Source organism: Archocentrus centrarchus, chromosome 7 (assembly GCF_007364275.1).
Source record: "Archocentrus centrarchus isolate MPI-CPG fArcCen1 chromosome 7, fArcCen1, whole genome shotgun sequence".
In the NCBI taxonomy this organism is placed as follows: domain Eukaryota; kingdom Metazoa; phylum Chordata; class Actinopteri; order Cichliformes; family Cichlidae; genus Archocentrus; species Archocentrus centrarchus.
The window spans coordinates 10,191,234-10,206,152 of record NC_044352.1 but is presented as its reverse complement, the minus strand read 5'-3'; the positions used below and the strand labels follow the sequence as shown (position 1 = coordinate 10,206,152).

The window sequence follows — 14,919 nt, the reverse complement described above, 5'->3', positions numbered from 1 at the left end:
ACGGGTATGCTGCTGTTGTTGTTGTTGTTGAAATTTCATATCAGACTGCACACAAACTGCTGAGAACTAAGAATAGAGCAGGCTACAACTGTAGAATTCAAAAGCAGTGGCTGGGAGCAAAGGTTTGGACCACAGATGGGAGAATGTGCCTGCGTAGCCCTGCCCTGTCAAGGGTAAACACACACAGCCCATACACACGCATACTTTGATTTCACCACACCTTAAAAGGCATGAATATGCATGATGCAGAAGGACACAGGAGGTACATAATTAGACAATCACCAACTCCCAGATGACATGCATTACTACGACAGAGGAGACATGCACCTCACTTCATCCTCGCCTCTTGTTAGCGGTGAAAGGGGAGTTGACATGCATTTCCACTTACTGGTGGTTAAAATTTGAGCTGGAAAACTAGAAACAAAAGGAGGACAAATGCAGGATAAAAGGATCTGGTTATTTCTAGTGCAAAACAGGTGCTGGGCTAATAGGTGAAGCTAAGGCAAAATAACAGTGTGAGGACCAGAGCAGAATGAGCCCATGTGTGGACTGCCTAACACACTATGTATCTGTTTCTCTTCCAACAAATTAAAGATTCATATTAAGAGCATAACCCTGACTGCTCTCTAAACCCAGAGAAATGCGCACTATTAACTCAGGCTTACACATCTGTCACTTTAAAACAAGATGCTTTTATCGAACCGAGACACACCCTAAACGAACTGCAACAAAACACTCAAACACTCAGGCATGTACAGAGAGTACAGAGAGCTGCCAGGCACTTGTTCACATACATGCACACACCTGGCTGTGAACTGTAGAGTATGTTTTGTGAGTCAGTCTATTTCTGAGGGCAAAATGGGTGCAGGTGCATCAAGCATAGGCTTGTGTTCACATTTCATTAAGGCAATTTCTGGAGCAGGAGATTGAAGAGTGGCGAGAAAAAGAAAAAAAAACAAAACAGGGAGATAGCTTTATGAAATGTGTCTCAACAAACTTTCCAAGCCTATTCATGAGTTCATGTCTGTGCACGCGCACACACGCACACGCACACACACACACACACACACACACAACCAAGCATGTAAACACAATCACCAGCTACCTAATTTGTTAAAACTTACATTGCTATCCAAAAGATCTGCCACCCTAATCACAAACCCACATTCTTCACACTCTCTCTCTCTCACACACACACACACACAGGCTGACTAGTTTACATGCACACACACACACACACACACACTCTCTCTCCTCTCAGTCCACCCCCACCACCACCACCTCACCTCACCTCACACACTTGGCTTACACACAACAAATTCTCATATTTCTCATATTTAGGGAAATACTAACCTGCCTTGCCGCTGACACACACACATCCTCTTCAAGCAGTTGAGCCTTTCAAAGAGGATCCGTTTGAACGCGTCTATATACATTGACCCGACTGAGGTTAAATGATAAGCCAGTATACTTAATAAAGAGGAGCTGCTTGGTTTAAAAGCAGCAGCAGCAGTCCGGTGGGTAATTAAAAAAAAAAAGCGGTGTGGGAATGCAGTGATGTGTAGATGCTGCCACTGTATCCCAGACAAAGTCAGATACGATGTGCGCGGCTGACGGGATATATTTGGACACTAGTGATGCTCTCAGAGCCGCGGTGATCTTAGAGAGAGAGAGAGAGAGAGACAGGGAGAGAGAGGAGAGGAGAGAGAGGGAAAATTACACATGCACACACACTATCGGGCAAATGTGACAGCGGCCGCTCAAAATTTGTAACAGATGCTGCACTGCCATAGGCAAACCAGCGTGGAGGATGGATGAGAGACGTGGTCACAAATTTTTAACTTGTGTGAAGTGTCAGTAATAATAGCCGGACTTACCTCCATGTCCGCTTTACTCGCGACAAATCCTTCCTTCCTCGTTTGCCAAATCGTCCAGGTTAATTGTTTACCGATGCATAGTTATTTGATCGATGCAGCTGCAGCAGCTAACAAAAAGACAAACATCGGTACTATCGATTCGACCGGGTAGAGGTGTCATTGAACTGCAGGCGCGGTGCTCTCAGTGCGTAATTGAGAAAGGCAAGATTAGATTAGGCTTCACTGTCCAATTGAAAGTGCAGCCATAGGCTGGAGCTCCTGCAACTAAAATGCACTTTTGAAGCATAAGAAACAATGACAGCGTAAGTGGCAAGTGAGAAGGTTATCTTGAGAAGTTAAGGAGCACCGAGGGGAGGGAATAAAAGAGTTAAAAGTACCGCCCCTGTAGGTCTCTTTGTACCTGCAGCAGCTGCAGCAGCAGCAGCATCACTTTTCGCTTACGAGTTAAAGGCGTGAGAACAATATTAGAACAGGAGGCTTTCTAGGCCAAATTTGCAGTATAAGGTATTTAATACAGCGTTGAAAAGCATATTTTTGCAATAAAAATAATATTATGGTTATGAAGCTGTCCGTTCAGGGAAGGTGAGACTTTAGGTTGCCCTTCAAGAATGTTGCAAGTATGTTTTGGGATGTGTGGGAGCCCGGATACATTACTGGTTACTGCTTTTCGAAAGACGAAAGAAAGGAGATTTTAAATGCCTCTGAAATTATGAAAATATTAATAAGGAAATAGCCTTATGAACTTATAAAATTTAAGCTGAAATAAGCCGTGCTGGAAATGTTTTATATTCTTAAAATTTACCCAAATATTCCACACAGGTCAAATTAAAAAGCCTTCACTGTTATTATTTATTTAAATTAAAGGCACACAGTTTCATTGCATTGAGCATTATCAAGGACACACTTGGTTATTTTCTCTTTTTAATCTGTAAATATAAAAACTCTTTTTGTGAACTGTATTTGCTTCCTGTCTAACTTGTTCTCTCTTCCCCGTGGATTAAAATCACACAACAGAGACAGAACCTGTCCATCGTGTCGCTGTCAAAATTATTCTGTACCTTTAATTCTGATGCATGACGGGAGATGTAGTAAACTGCAACTGCAGTGAAACTGTTCAGGGGCCGCGAATAAACTACAAATACCACAATACCACTTTTTGTGTGCGTCATTCTCCCACAAAAAAACAATGGCGTCGCACGGAGGAGATGCGGGTTCCTCTAAGCCCGTAGCTTCTTCTGAGGAGCAGCAAGGAGAGAGAAAAACAGCGGCCGTGTCGTTTGGTTTCACCAAAACAGCCAGTAAATTTAAACCGTTGACCGGCGACGCTCAGATTAAGAAAGTCGACAGAGATTACCTGACTGGAATTGATGGAAATGAACTGCAAAGGTATGTTTTTTTTATGCTAATGCTAACATAACGTTCCGGTGTAGGGTAGCGGTTATTTTCCCAATCGTAGCTAATTATTGAAATCATTGTGCTTTGTTAACAAATAATAGCCATGTATAATTGTTGTATAGACATAGTTGGAAACGCAAAGTCTTGTTTTGAAAAACCCCTGCCTGCTAGCGCAATAATTGTATTTTTTGATGCAGTTCAAAACCATCTGAGAAACCCAAGGAGCTCATCATCCCGCTGATCCAGAAGAACCGCTGGCATCGAGCGGGCAAGAACTCCGAAAATGGAGGCAAAACACAGGACACGACCCAAGATAACGACTCTGTGGAGTCTCAGGCTGTTAAGGAGCTTATTGAAGGTTTGTATGTATGCGGAAGGCAGGGCTGGGGGGGACCATTAGATCCCATATATCGACTTAAACTTCTCTTAACTTCTGTTCTTAGATTCACGGAGGCAGCTTGAACTGTGGCAAAATGGCCCTAAGTCAGAGAGCCTCAATCTAAGTATCCCCCTGTTGATGCAAAACAAAGTGCCAGAAGGCTTTGAGGATGGAGACCATGTAAAGGTGGACCTGAGGCCTGAATCCGTAAGTATGGAGACTAACACAAGGACATAAATCAAATTATTTTATATTCTCTTTGCTGTGCAGTTCAGAATATGATCCTGGCCATATAATCTGCTGAAGGGTATAGTCTTAATTTTTAGTCTTTTTATATGAAGTTTTGAAGTGTAGAGAAGGTCAGAAGGAGTTGCGCTGTATCTTTGTGAATATAGAGAAAGCATATAATAGGGTGCCAAAAAAGGAACTGTGGTACTGCATGAAGAAGTCAGGAGTGGCAGAGAAGAATGTGAAAGTGGTGTCGAACATGTATGAGGACAGTGAGGTGTGCTGTATGAGTTACAGATAGGTTCAAGGTAGGGCTGTGAATCTTTGGGTATCCCACGATTCGATTCAGAATCGATTCTTGGGGTCACGATTCGATTTTTTTTCCGATTCTTTCAAATCCAAACGATTCGATTCAGAAACGATTATTTTCCGATTCAAAAACGATTCTCGATTCAAAACGATTCTCGGGATCTCAGGATCTACTCCAGTCTGCTGGCATGAAAGCAGAGTACATTTATAAAGATTTTATAATTGTAAAGGTTTTATCATTAATTAATCATGAATTTGAAGCTGTCTCTCACCACTGCACTGTATGGTCGCAGGTCTTTTGCGATGAAACAAGCGATGGATTTTGTTATCTTCTTTGCCCGTTCACAATTGTGTGGCAGTTTTTCAAAGTGGTGAAGTGTGGGCTGATCAGCTGGTCGTGTTGGCGCTGTCTTCAATGGATTATCCAATTCTACCAACAACTCTGGGTGATGTCTTTCCAGGTGAGAACGGGGATTTGAAGTATTCCCGAAATACTTTACCGTTGCAATCTCTGCAAATCGCATGAGTTATGTCATGCCCTTTCTTACCCGGGCCGGGTTTCCCGGTAAAATCCAAAGGGTTTCCAAATGGTTGCTTTCAAAGACCGCGGAGGCGGTTGGATTTCTTTTTCTTCATCCTCCATACTTTAGCGGCGCACCAACAAACACCGTAACACGACACTACACACCCCTCTGTAGCCTACTAGGCTTGCATGCCTGTACATAGCCCACGCTGCTTCCTTGTTTTGCCTAGCACTACGGTGGCTGAGAAGGCACCGCCGCACCCGCAAAAAAAAAATCGATTTTTTTAAAAATGAGAATCGATTCTGAATCGTTCAATGTTAGAAACGCGATTCGAGCTTGAATCGATTTTTTTCTGCACCCCTAGTTCAAGGTGGAGGTGAGATTACATCAGGGATTACACTGAGCCCCTTCCTGTTTGCGATGGTGATGGGTAGCTTGGCAGTTGACGTCAGGCAGGAATGAAGGTAATGAAGGAGAAATGAAAGTCAGTAGAAGCAAGACAATATGTGTGTGTGTGAATGAGAGGGAGGTAGGTGTAACAGTGAAGCAGCAAGGAGTAGAGGTAGTGAAGGTAGATGAGTTTAAATACCTGGGATCAACCATCCAAAGCTACAGACAGCACACAAAAGAGGTGACAAAGAGAGTGCATGCAGGGTGGAGACAAGTATCAGGGCTGATTTGTGACAGAAGGATAGCAGCAAGAGTGAAAGGGAAGGTTTACAAGATGGCAGTGAGACCTGCTATGATATATTGTTTGGAGACAGAGGCACTGACACAAAGACAGGAGGCTAAGCTGGATGTGGCAGAGCTGAAGATGCTATTTTCACTGGGCGTGACCAGGGTGGACAAGATTAGAAAGGAGTATATCAGCGGGACAGCTCAGGTTGAGCAGTTTGGAGCAAAAGTTAAAGAAAGGTTGAGATGGCGTGGACATGTGCAGTAGAGGGATAGTGAATACATTGGACAAAGGATGTTGAATATGGAGCTGTCAGGCAGGAGGAAAAGAGGAAGACCACAGAGGAGATTCATGGATGTGTAGTGAAGGAAGACATGCAGAGAGTTGGCGTGACAGATGAGGGTGCTGTGGTGACTGCTGTGGAATTTTAGTGCATTAAATTAAAAAAAGTCTACTGCTGGAGTTGCCTTTTGAAAATTTTATACTTGCAAGAAGGATTTCAGTTGGTACAGCGCATGCAGGAGTGTAGTGACGGAATTCACTGGAACGAAGGAGAGAGACCTCATTTATACAAGGTCCCACAGCATCATATTACACTGTTGCTTGGTAGAAGTCCAGTTATCCTACACAGATCAAACACAGTTCAACAAGATATATGTAGCAGATGGGGCAAACAAGTCTTATCTGTTTGGAGATGGAGGTACTGGGACAGAAAACAGGACACATTCTCAATTGGAAAGTCCCACATGCCTGCATCGCTCCTATGTGCAGGGGTCAAGGGTTTTAAGCATAACAGGACATGGGAGAAAGAAAGCTGAATCTATGGATGTAACAAAATAATCCTCAACAGTGACCCTTAAAGGAAGCAGCCAAAAGAAGGTCTTTTGAATGAAGTTTTGATTTTTTTTTTTTTTGTTTACACATGTCTCTTTATTCACATCTGGTTAGCTACAGTAGAAAGATCACAGCAAGGGGGTCCTGGGTCTGAACCTGAGTCTGTGGAGTTTGCATGTTCTCACGTTATTTAGCTTCCTCCTTACTGTTCAAAGACGTATGATTGGCTATAGATGTGACTGAGTGTGAATGGTTTTCTGTCTCTGCATTAGCTTTATGATGAACTGGTGACTCATTCATGGTGTTTCCCGGCCTATGACATAATTGGCTGAGCTGTTAAGAAAATAAATTGATGGATGGAAAACATGGAATTATTTGTTTAGGTTATCAAGAGAGCACAGTTTTGTTTTGTTTTGTTTTTAACATATGTAAACAAATTCTCAATTGTAGAAACAAAGGTGGGAAATCAAATAAGACATGAAAAAGCACATCTGTGCATCCATCCATCCATCCATATATTTTCTTCCGCTTACCCAGTTCACGGTTGCAGGGAGCTGGAGCCTATCCCAGCTGCTGTAAAAATACGTGCAAAAAATAAGTACCTTAAATTAATAAAGCTCAAAATACATAAAAAAAAGAAACAAAAAAAATACCCACACACAATATGAAAGAAAAATATCAAAGTAGACATTTAGGCCATAGGCACACAGTCTATTTAGAAATGCAAATGAATTTAAAAACAAAGATCAACTGATGTCTAATTGTGACAGGATTAAAGGGCTTTAAATGTGACAAACCAGATTATTTATCCTAAAAAAAACAATTTCTTATTAGCTCTTATCATTCCAAACAGCAAGAGCAATGCATGGACTGGAAATAACAGATTTCCACTTTTTAACAGTAATCTTTCTGTGTAATTGTTGTGTAATTCAATCTGCTAGAGGTAAAGAAAGGTCACTTGGTGGTCATTCAGAGCATATAGACTAGGAGTGAAGGGAAAATCTGACCTATTATCTCTGATATAGTTTGGTAAGCATATAGGAATCCAGGAAGCCAAACTCAGTGCAGTCCTACTGGTCCCCAGTATTGCATAACTGAAATCTGAAAAGATGATAGAGGTTGGATAATTCTCAGAGAAAAATCTGAAATGAAAGAATGCCTCAGAAATCGCAATTTAAGGAACTGGTATACGGCTCTTTTAGTTCATTCAAACTAGGTGTGAAAAACATTTTAGGTGACTGACACAAGAAAAAAATGTAATCTAACTGGAATGAATATTGTACACTTTCTAAATTAATTGGTGATATGTAATGTTATAGTTTTGGATATAAAGCCCAGATATATCAAAAAAAATATTTACAAAAATTGTCGTAATTTAGTCAAATTTGTCCTGACAACATGCCCGGGGAAGCTTTGGCTCATTTATTTATTTAAACTTGGATGTTTTTATGCCTGTCAGTAAACTAATTGTGTTGAGTTGATATTCAAATGCTCCCACAATCAACTCCATATTGTTTTAGAACAAAAAATAAACACTGAAACCAATAAAGACTAGATTAAAACTAAGCATTTTAAAATAAAGTGAATTGAAAGTGAATGAAAAACCTTCCCAAAAAAATAAAAATAAATAAAAAAATACAAAACTATTACATCTCTGGTATCAGATGTGAGGATGGCAATATACTCTGCTAGAAAACAAATGAAAATGCCTGACAGTCCAAAATGTCTGGTTTACAGGCTGCTTTGACTCAGACTGAAATTTAAGTGTGGGAAAGTGCTGACTCTCGACTGGGAGACACCCCTGGTTGCATATGCAGCTGCACGCACGCGTATGGGTATGAATGACTTTGTCGTACAGTAAGACTTTGGTGGCAGGCAGGCATCAGCATCTCCCAGAGATCTCTTTCTGTTTCTTTTCATAAAACGGCCTCACATGTCTTCCCTGTCGTCCCATATCTGCTCTCTATCACTGTGGATGTGACTATCAGAACGCGAGAGTCAGGGAAAATTTGCTCACGGTGCCCCAGAGCTCATATTCATGCAGCCTCCTCTGTGAGGGGCTTCCAGCCTCCCTCAGAGGAAAGCCTTCAGTGGAGAGAGATGAGCAGGGCCACTGCTTTGATGAGGGCTGCTGTAGCTGCGGCCTGGTGACTCTGAGTCAGCCGGGACTGAGTCTGACAGCCTCTGGCCAAAAGGCTGCGTAAGACCGGCATGACAAGCTGTTTCTCTCTGTCAGCTGCAACAAACAGTTTTTTGTTTTTTGTTTTTCTTGTGCTTCATAAGTCAAAGATTACATAAGCACCTCATTTAGCCCCTCAAGAATTTTTAATGCGCTCTCTGAATTATACTTGAATTTTATGTGTCTCGATTTCTAAAATAATGTATGTATGCATTTGTCAGTCAACAGAGGCAGATTATGAGCGTGTTCCTGTCCAGGCTTATGGACTTGCAATGCTTAAAGGGATGGGTTGGAAGAAGGAGGAAGGCATTGGACGTACCTTTAAACAGTAAGTAACAAACTGAAACTTCTGCTTTACAATTCCTGTTTTAATTTAATACTATTATACTGAACTTTTATCACAGTGGTGTTCAGAGTTGAACTGAAACAGCAAGTCAACTGACAAATTGACAGAAATTGCAATTACTGAATAATTGCTTAATTCCTGCAGTTTTCCTCATTAGCCTGCAATAATAGCACAGGCTGTATAAAACTAGTAATAATTAGAAACTATGCATTGTGCTTCACCTATAAAATTGAAGCAGTGTCCACCTTTAGCCTGTTTTACAACCTGGACGTGTTCATCTCCCTGTATATTGATTCATTCTTGTTACTGCCTCACTGCTATAGAGATGTGCAGCCAATCGAACACCAGCTGCGTCCAAAAGGGTTGGGTCTTGGAGCAGATCGTTCGGCAATAAAGGACCTGGAGCCCAGTAGACATAAGCGTCCCCCAAAGCCAGGCGAGGAGCAAGGAAAGGAGGAGGAACTAGTGATGGGTCCTGGGGGTTGTGTGCTGGTGCAGTCGGGGCCACATAAAGATCTCTATGGCAAGGTAGAGTTAATCTGGAATCTGTGGTGTCATTTTCTCCTGAAACAAAATCAGTGTTTCCTACTCAAGGATTACTGGGGCTGGCTGGCCAAGTATATTCAGTGACTCATTTCAGGATTTGTTATTTTTATTTATTTATTTTAACCATACAAGTGTATGATTCAATTGTAGATACATTTTTTCACTATTAATTTGAAAGTTCAGTCTGTGCTAACAAGGGCCCAATTCCTGTCCACTCCCTTTCACCTTTCTACTCCATAATGTGTGTAAGGGCCTCTAATTAATGGGTAGAGTAGAAATACAACAACCACCTTTGGGACTTCCTCACCTTCCTGCACTGGAAACTGGGACTTGTAACAAATATCTCTGGCAATTTGTGTTGAGAGCTTGTCCACCTATTGTCACCTGTTCCATTTCAGTTTTGTTCATTTCTGTAATACCCCACTCTTTCTTCTTTCCTTTTATTTATAATCAGCATTTATATGAAGAAAAACTGAAAAATAAATAAATTATGAGACAGTTTTCAAAACCATGTACAAATCATGTTCAGACATGCAAAAAAAAAAAAAAAAAATCCATGAACTCCATCCCGTTTTATTTCTGAAATAACTGCATGGAACTCAGTTGGTAAGACAGTATTTGGGTGGACTTGTTGAGGAGGGCTTTATAACCTACTTGAACTAAAGGCTAGTCAGTTTGGAACGGCTTTTAATATGGTGCATCCCTCATAGAGACACACAAACTGCAAGTATATAGGTAGGAGTGGATGTAGGGGCTGCATTGTTGGGCCCTTGATTTTTAATAACTTAAACTGCCTCTACTGTTAGTCTTGTGTGCTATGGTTGGAAGAACTCCAGCTTCATCATGTTGGACTACAATTAGTGGTATAGTCCTTGCTCAGCTCTGTAGATCTGCTGCAAGCTTGAGCAGAAGCCCCTCCCCCAAACAGAACCTGCAGCAGATGGAGAACTGGTTCATGTATCGGTACACAGAGCAGAACGATCTGCAGTCAAGATGCGGAGCTGGAGTCTGTCCACTGGAGACTCACCGAGGGAGGCACCTAATTATATTGTTCAGTTATTTGGTGCTTGGCTTTTACAAGCATGTGTGTGCACATACAGGTGACATACACTAGGTTCTAATTTTAAATCTGTGGGAAACACTGGAAGTGTAACTAAAGCTGGTCATTTGTTTGGTAGTAGCCAGTTCTGACTGTCTTTTATTTTTTTGCCTGGGGCAGATAGAAGGTGTTGATCCAGACAATGCTCGAGTCGTGGTGAAGCTGGCTATTGGCAACAAGACTGTGACAATAAGCCAGTATGCCATTAAACTGGTGGAGCGCAAAGAATATGAGAAATACAGCAAAGACCTCAGTGAGTAACCCTGAATTTAAAAAAATGACTTTTATTGTGTTCCTGCAAAGCAGATTAGAAGAAATTTCACTTAAATTATGGTAACATTTAGAGATCAACAAATACCAAAATTCTGTTTGGCCATACTTTATATTACATGTAAAATACTTGTATTGCTATTGTAATTATATATAATACAGTTGTATTTTTTTTAAAATAAAGTATCTAAGGTAGCTTGTTAGTGTGTGGGGAGTCAGATTTATCCTTAATGGTGACAGAGATTTAGCTTCAGTTTGTACTTAGAGCAGTCAGCAGTATTCCTCCTAGAATAAAAACACCACTTAGAGTTACTCTTAAAAATACTGCTGTCTGTATTTGCCACATTTTTTTGTAATGCCATAATGTTTTTCCCAACAATTAGGTCGCCTCAGCAAAGCCCACAAAGACAAGGAAAAGGAGAAAGAGAAGGAAAAGGAGCGAGAGAAGGAGCATCAGAGGCGGGAGGAGAAAGAGAGGAGTAGTAACAGCGACAAGATAAAACACAAGTCCTCAGAAAGAGAGCGAGAGAAAGACGACAGGAAGAGGAAACACAGAGAATCAAGTCAGGAAAGGTACATTTTCACTAAAAAAATGCAGTATTTCATTAGCCAGCTTTTTACTTCACTGTATTTAATCAATTTATAATTTTGATAGTGTGTTTTCCCTGATTAAACATGCTGCATATTTGTTCATCTGCTGTTTTCTCTTTTAGAGATAAGCCTCCGGTGAAAGAAGCAAGGCAACCACCGGCTCCCCCCTCCTGGCTCCAGAGAGACCTGAAAGTTCGGTTTATAGACAAAATGTTCAAAGGGGGCAGGTACTACAATTCAAAGGTATTACTTTATATATACCGTATTTTTCGGACTATACGTCGCTCCGGAGTATAGGTCGCACCAGCCAAAAAATGCATAATAAAGAAGAAAAAAACATATATAGGTCGCACTGGACTATAAGTCGCACTTTTTTTGGGGGGGGTGTTGATAGAATCCGAGACTCAGAGCACAAATTCCATCTTGAACGGCAATTTAAAATAATAATGGATTAAAGAACAGGACGAACACGGTTACGCCTACGTTATGCTAACGTAGCACATTCAACTACATGACGCACAACGAACACGTGTTCGGTATTGTTACGTTGTAAACACACTTCCAAAGTCGGCGATATTCACAACAAAGGTCGTCTTTATTAACAGAAAAACGGCTGCTGTAGGCCACAGCCACGCCAACCACAACTACAACAGCGGAACAGCAACACACACACAGGCAAGCTCTCGGTCTTTTTCTCTCTCTCCATGCTGCCTTCACGAACCTCCCGAACAGTCCGAAATCCCACAACATCAACACGCTCTCTAACTAAGAGAATCGCTACAGTATGTTAACGTAACATTAAGTTATTCAGATAACCATAGCATAAAGAACATACTAACAAGTTAACCAAACCATCAATCCATTGAATTCTTCATCCTCGGTGTCACTTCTAAACAATTCCGTACACTCCGTAGACGAAGCGCCGCTTCCTCTTCTGTGTCGCGTTAGTCAGACTCGTCGTCAGCTGCAGTTCCAATTATTCCAGTCTTTTTCTGAATACCGTAATTTCCGGAGTATAGGTCGCACCCCCAGCCAAACTATGAAAAAAAGTGCGACTTATACTCCGGAAAATACGGTACTTATATTATACTTTTTTGTGCCATAGCTTTGGATTAACATTAATGTATTGAAGGTACAGGCAGATGACAAATTAAAGGAAACTGTGACATGAAGTGACAGGTGGGATATTTTCCCAGCTTTTCTGACATTTCACAGACAGTATAACCGACTAAACAGTTAAACTACCCTTTCCTGCTTAGCAGCAGAAATACTAGTTTGTTGAGATCATTTTTAATTTCAGCGTGTACAGCCGGTTCACTTTTGGATTTTGCAGCCCACTATCACATCTCATAGCTGCAATCTGTGTCGCACTGCATCCTGACTGCTCCCTTCTCTCTGTGCCAATTAATGGTTTTTATAAATGAGCAAGGGGGAAAGTGAGACAAACATCATCTTGTAAAATCAGATGGTTCTAAGTATTTTAATCTAGAGTTAAATGGTCATTGCATCTTTGCCTGTGCCTCAGCTGTAAAAATGGGAGGGAGATTTAGGAGTTAATCTATTTACTATTTGCAGTTGCCATGTTTCACAGCTCACTGAGCTCAGTTGAATTAACCACTAGCAGAAACTGCCTTGTAGTGTTGTTTTTGTGCAGTGCTTTGTTTTATAGCACCTGCGTATGAGTTTTATAGACCGTGGAGGTCTGTTTGCAGTTCTGCTCAAACCTACTTTGCGTTGAGTCTCATAGATTTTGAAAGTCTACTGAGGCGATGAAACATCATTCTGCTAAAAAGAAATCCATAAACAGACGAATCACTTTTTTTCTTTTGGTCATCGTGATATTTCCAAAGCTACTACAACTTCCACACCTGCTCACTTTTTTGTGAGACAGACATTAATTATAGTTAGATTGCCTTTTCTTTTTCTTTTTTTTCCCCTTAAAACAGCAGCCAGCAGAAATATTGTCAGTTGCAGGAAAGCCGTGGAATATTGTTGCAGAACTGTGATAATCGCAAACATTGAGTTTCTTTCAGAGCTGTAAAGCTCAGTCTTGTTTTTTTTTTTTCTTTGTGTGTGTGTGTGTGTGTGTGTGTAGATGCGAGTGGAGGATGTCTTGACACCGTCTACCTGTGTGTGCCGAACTGAAGAGGGAAGACTGTTAGACGGTGAGTCATTAATGCCTTCTCAGGCTCACTCTGTGGTGTTCGTGTTTCCTGTTGCCTAATTGGAGGCTGGTCAGCAAATGTGTAAAATGTGGTTGTTACTGTTGGTTTTATAATCAACAGGGACACTTGGGTTAAGGGTTTTTTTATTTCACCTTTGTATGGAAAAAGCTTTTTATGTAGTATATTTATCCTAAATAGCATAAAACAAGCTACAAATCATAATTTTAATCATTGGTGTTATTGATTTGATCAAACACAAACTGTTTAATGAAAAGTAAATTTATTTTTTTGGTTTGTTTTTGAAGACATGTTATATTTTTTTTTCTAACTTGATTTCTTTGCACACATTTATAAATAAGTTGTAATTGGCAACAATTGGAATAACTTGTAGTAAGTAAGTTTAGGGTAGCTCTTAACCTCTGCCTCCTGGGTCTGTGCCTTTGCATATTTAGATATAAAGCAAATGGGCACATTTCCATAATAGTTGATCTATTCCTTTAAACTTATGGTGCTATTGAATCTTCAGAATAACCATACTTGTATATGCTGCACAGTTTGTTAATTTGAGAGGGATCTAATCTGTTAGGATTATGTGGTTTTACATTTGCCTAAATATAACCTTGCAGCAGTTGGCTGTTGTCTAAGGATACTTCAGCATTTTATTATCTTTTTAAATTTATTTGCATTTGTAAGTAATGACAGGAGACAAACAGGACGTGTTAACCCAGATATATGCTGACTATACTGGAAGCATTGGTTGTTATCCTGAGAGGTCAGTCTGCTGACTTAAATCAGGGAACAAGAGTCCCCAAATTTGGGGATTTATTTGATTGATTCCTTGTCTTATTGGTTATTAGCAAACATAAATGTCAGAATCTGCTGGTAACTTCTGAGTGCTGCCATTGTAGTTATTACTGTAGAAATTCTTAAATGAATGATTCACGGTTTCCTTTATTTTCTGTGGCAGATGTGAAGCAGGACATGCTGGAAACCATTGTCCCAAAAAGTGAATACGATTCTGTAATGGTGGTGCTGGGTGAGCACAAGGGACAGGTAAGCGAAGTACCCTTGCTGCCTTATATATGCATTTGTTTGAATATAATTAGCTGTTACTAATCACCCCCCCACCCCCCCATTCAGGTTGGCCGTATTCTTCAGCGAGACAAGAACAAGTGCAGGGCGATGGTCCAGCTCGACAGATACGAGGACAAAGTGTTCACATTGGAGTATGACTCCATTTGTCACTATGTTGGAGCAGCAGCAGATCACTGATTTTCTGATGTTTACTGTAATATTCTGTCCTTTTTCCACCCATTTCATCTCACCTGTTGTATTTTGTAATATTCAAGTATAATGGATTTTAAAACATTGCAATTTTGTAATAAAACCTTGTCAAGATTTTTTTTTTTTTTTGTACAGATGGCATCACAACTATTAAGAAAAGCTGCAACAAGTCTTTTTCATGGTAGTTTTAAGTTTATTATCATGTTCACTGATGTGT

The 14,919-nt window shown here is 40.6% G+C and overlaps 2 protein-coding genes across 2 annotated transcripts in view; one reads left to right on the top strand and one right to left on the bottom strand.

Annotated features, from left to right (window-relative positions):
* Nucleotides 1-1,543, bottom strand: part of LOC115783711 (membrane-associated guanylate kinase, WW and PDZ domain-containing protein 2) — a 44,739-nt gene extending 43,196 nt beyond the window's left edge. Inside the window, 1 exon segment of the mRNA XM_075074388.1 lies at nucleotides 1,354-1,543. Within this exon segment, the coding sequence (XP_074930489.1) occupies nucleotides 1,354-1,436 (83 nt within the window). The 5' untranslated portion in view covers nucleotides 1,437-1,543.
* Nucleotides 1,544-3,027: 1,484 nt separating this feature from the next.
* On the top strand, nucleotides 3,028-14,814 carry gpkow (G patch domain and KOW motifs). The gene is made up of 11 exons (XM_030733486.1): nucleotides 3,028-3,263; nucleotides 3,470-3,630; nucleotides 3,716-3,858; nucleotides 8,623-8,729; nucleotides 9,071-9,275; nucleotides 10,513-10,645; nucleotides 11,046-11,235; nucleotides 11,376-11,496; nucleotides 13,349-13,418; nucleotides 14,386-14,471; nucleotides 14,559-14,814. Exons 1-11 carry the CDS (start codon nucleotides 3,064-3,066, stop codon nucleotides 14,688-14,690), a joined length of 1,548 nt encoding a protein of 515 aa, XP_030589346.1. The 5' UTR covers nucleotides 3,028-3,063; the 3' UTR covers nucleotides 14,691-14,814.
* Nucleotides 14,815-14,919: the final 105 nt, after the last annotated feature.

Bases quoted from the DNA above. Each gene is read 5' to 3' on its own strand.
- gpkow (XM_030733486.1), top strand. From the start codon at position 3,064: ATGGCGTCGCACGGAGGAGATGCGGGTTCCTCTAAGCCCGTAGCTTCT. The intron at 9,276-10,512 runs GTAGAGTTAATC...TGCCTGGGGCAG, and splicing joins ATAAAGATCTCTATGGCAAG to ATAGAAGGTGTTGATCCAGA. The intron at 10,646-11,045 runs GTGAGTAACCCT...CCCAACAATTAG, and splicing joins GAAATACAGCAAAGACCTCA to GTCGCCTCAGCAAAGCCCAC.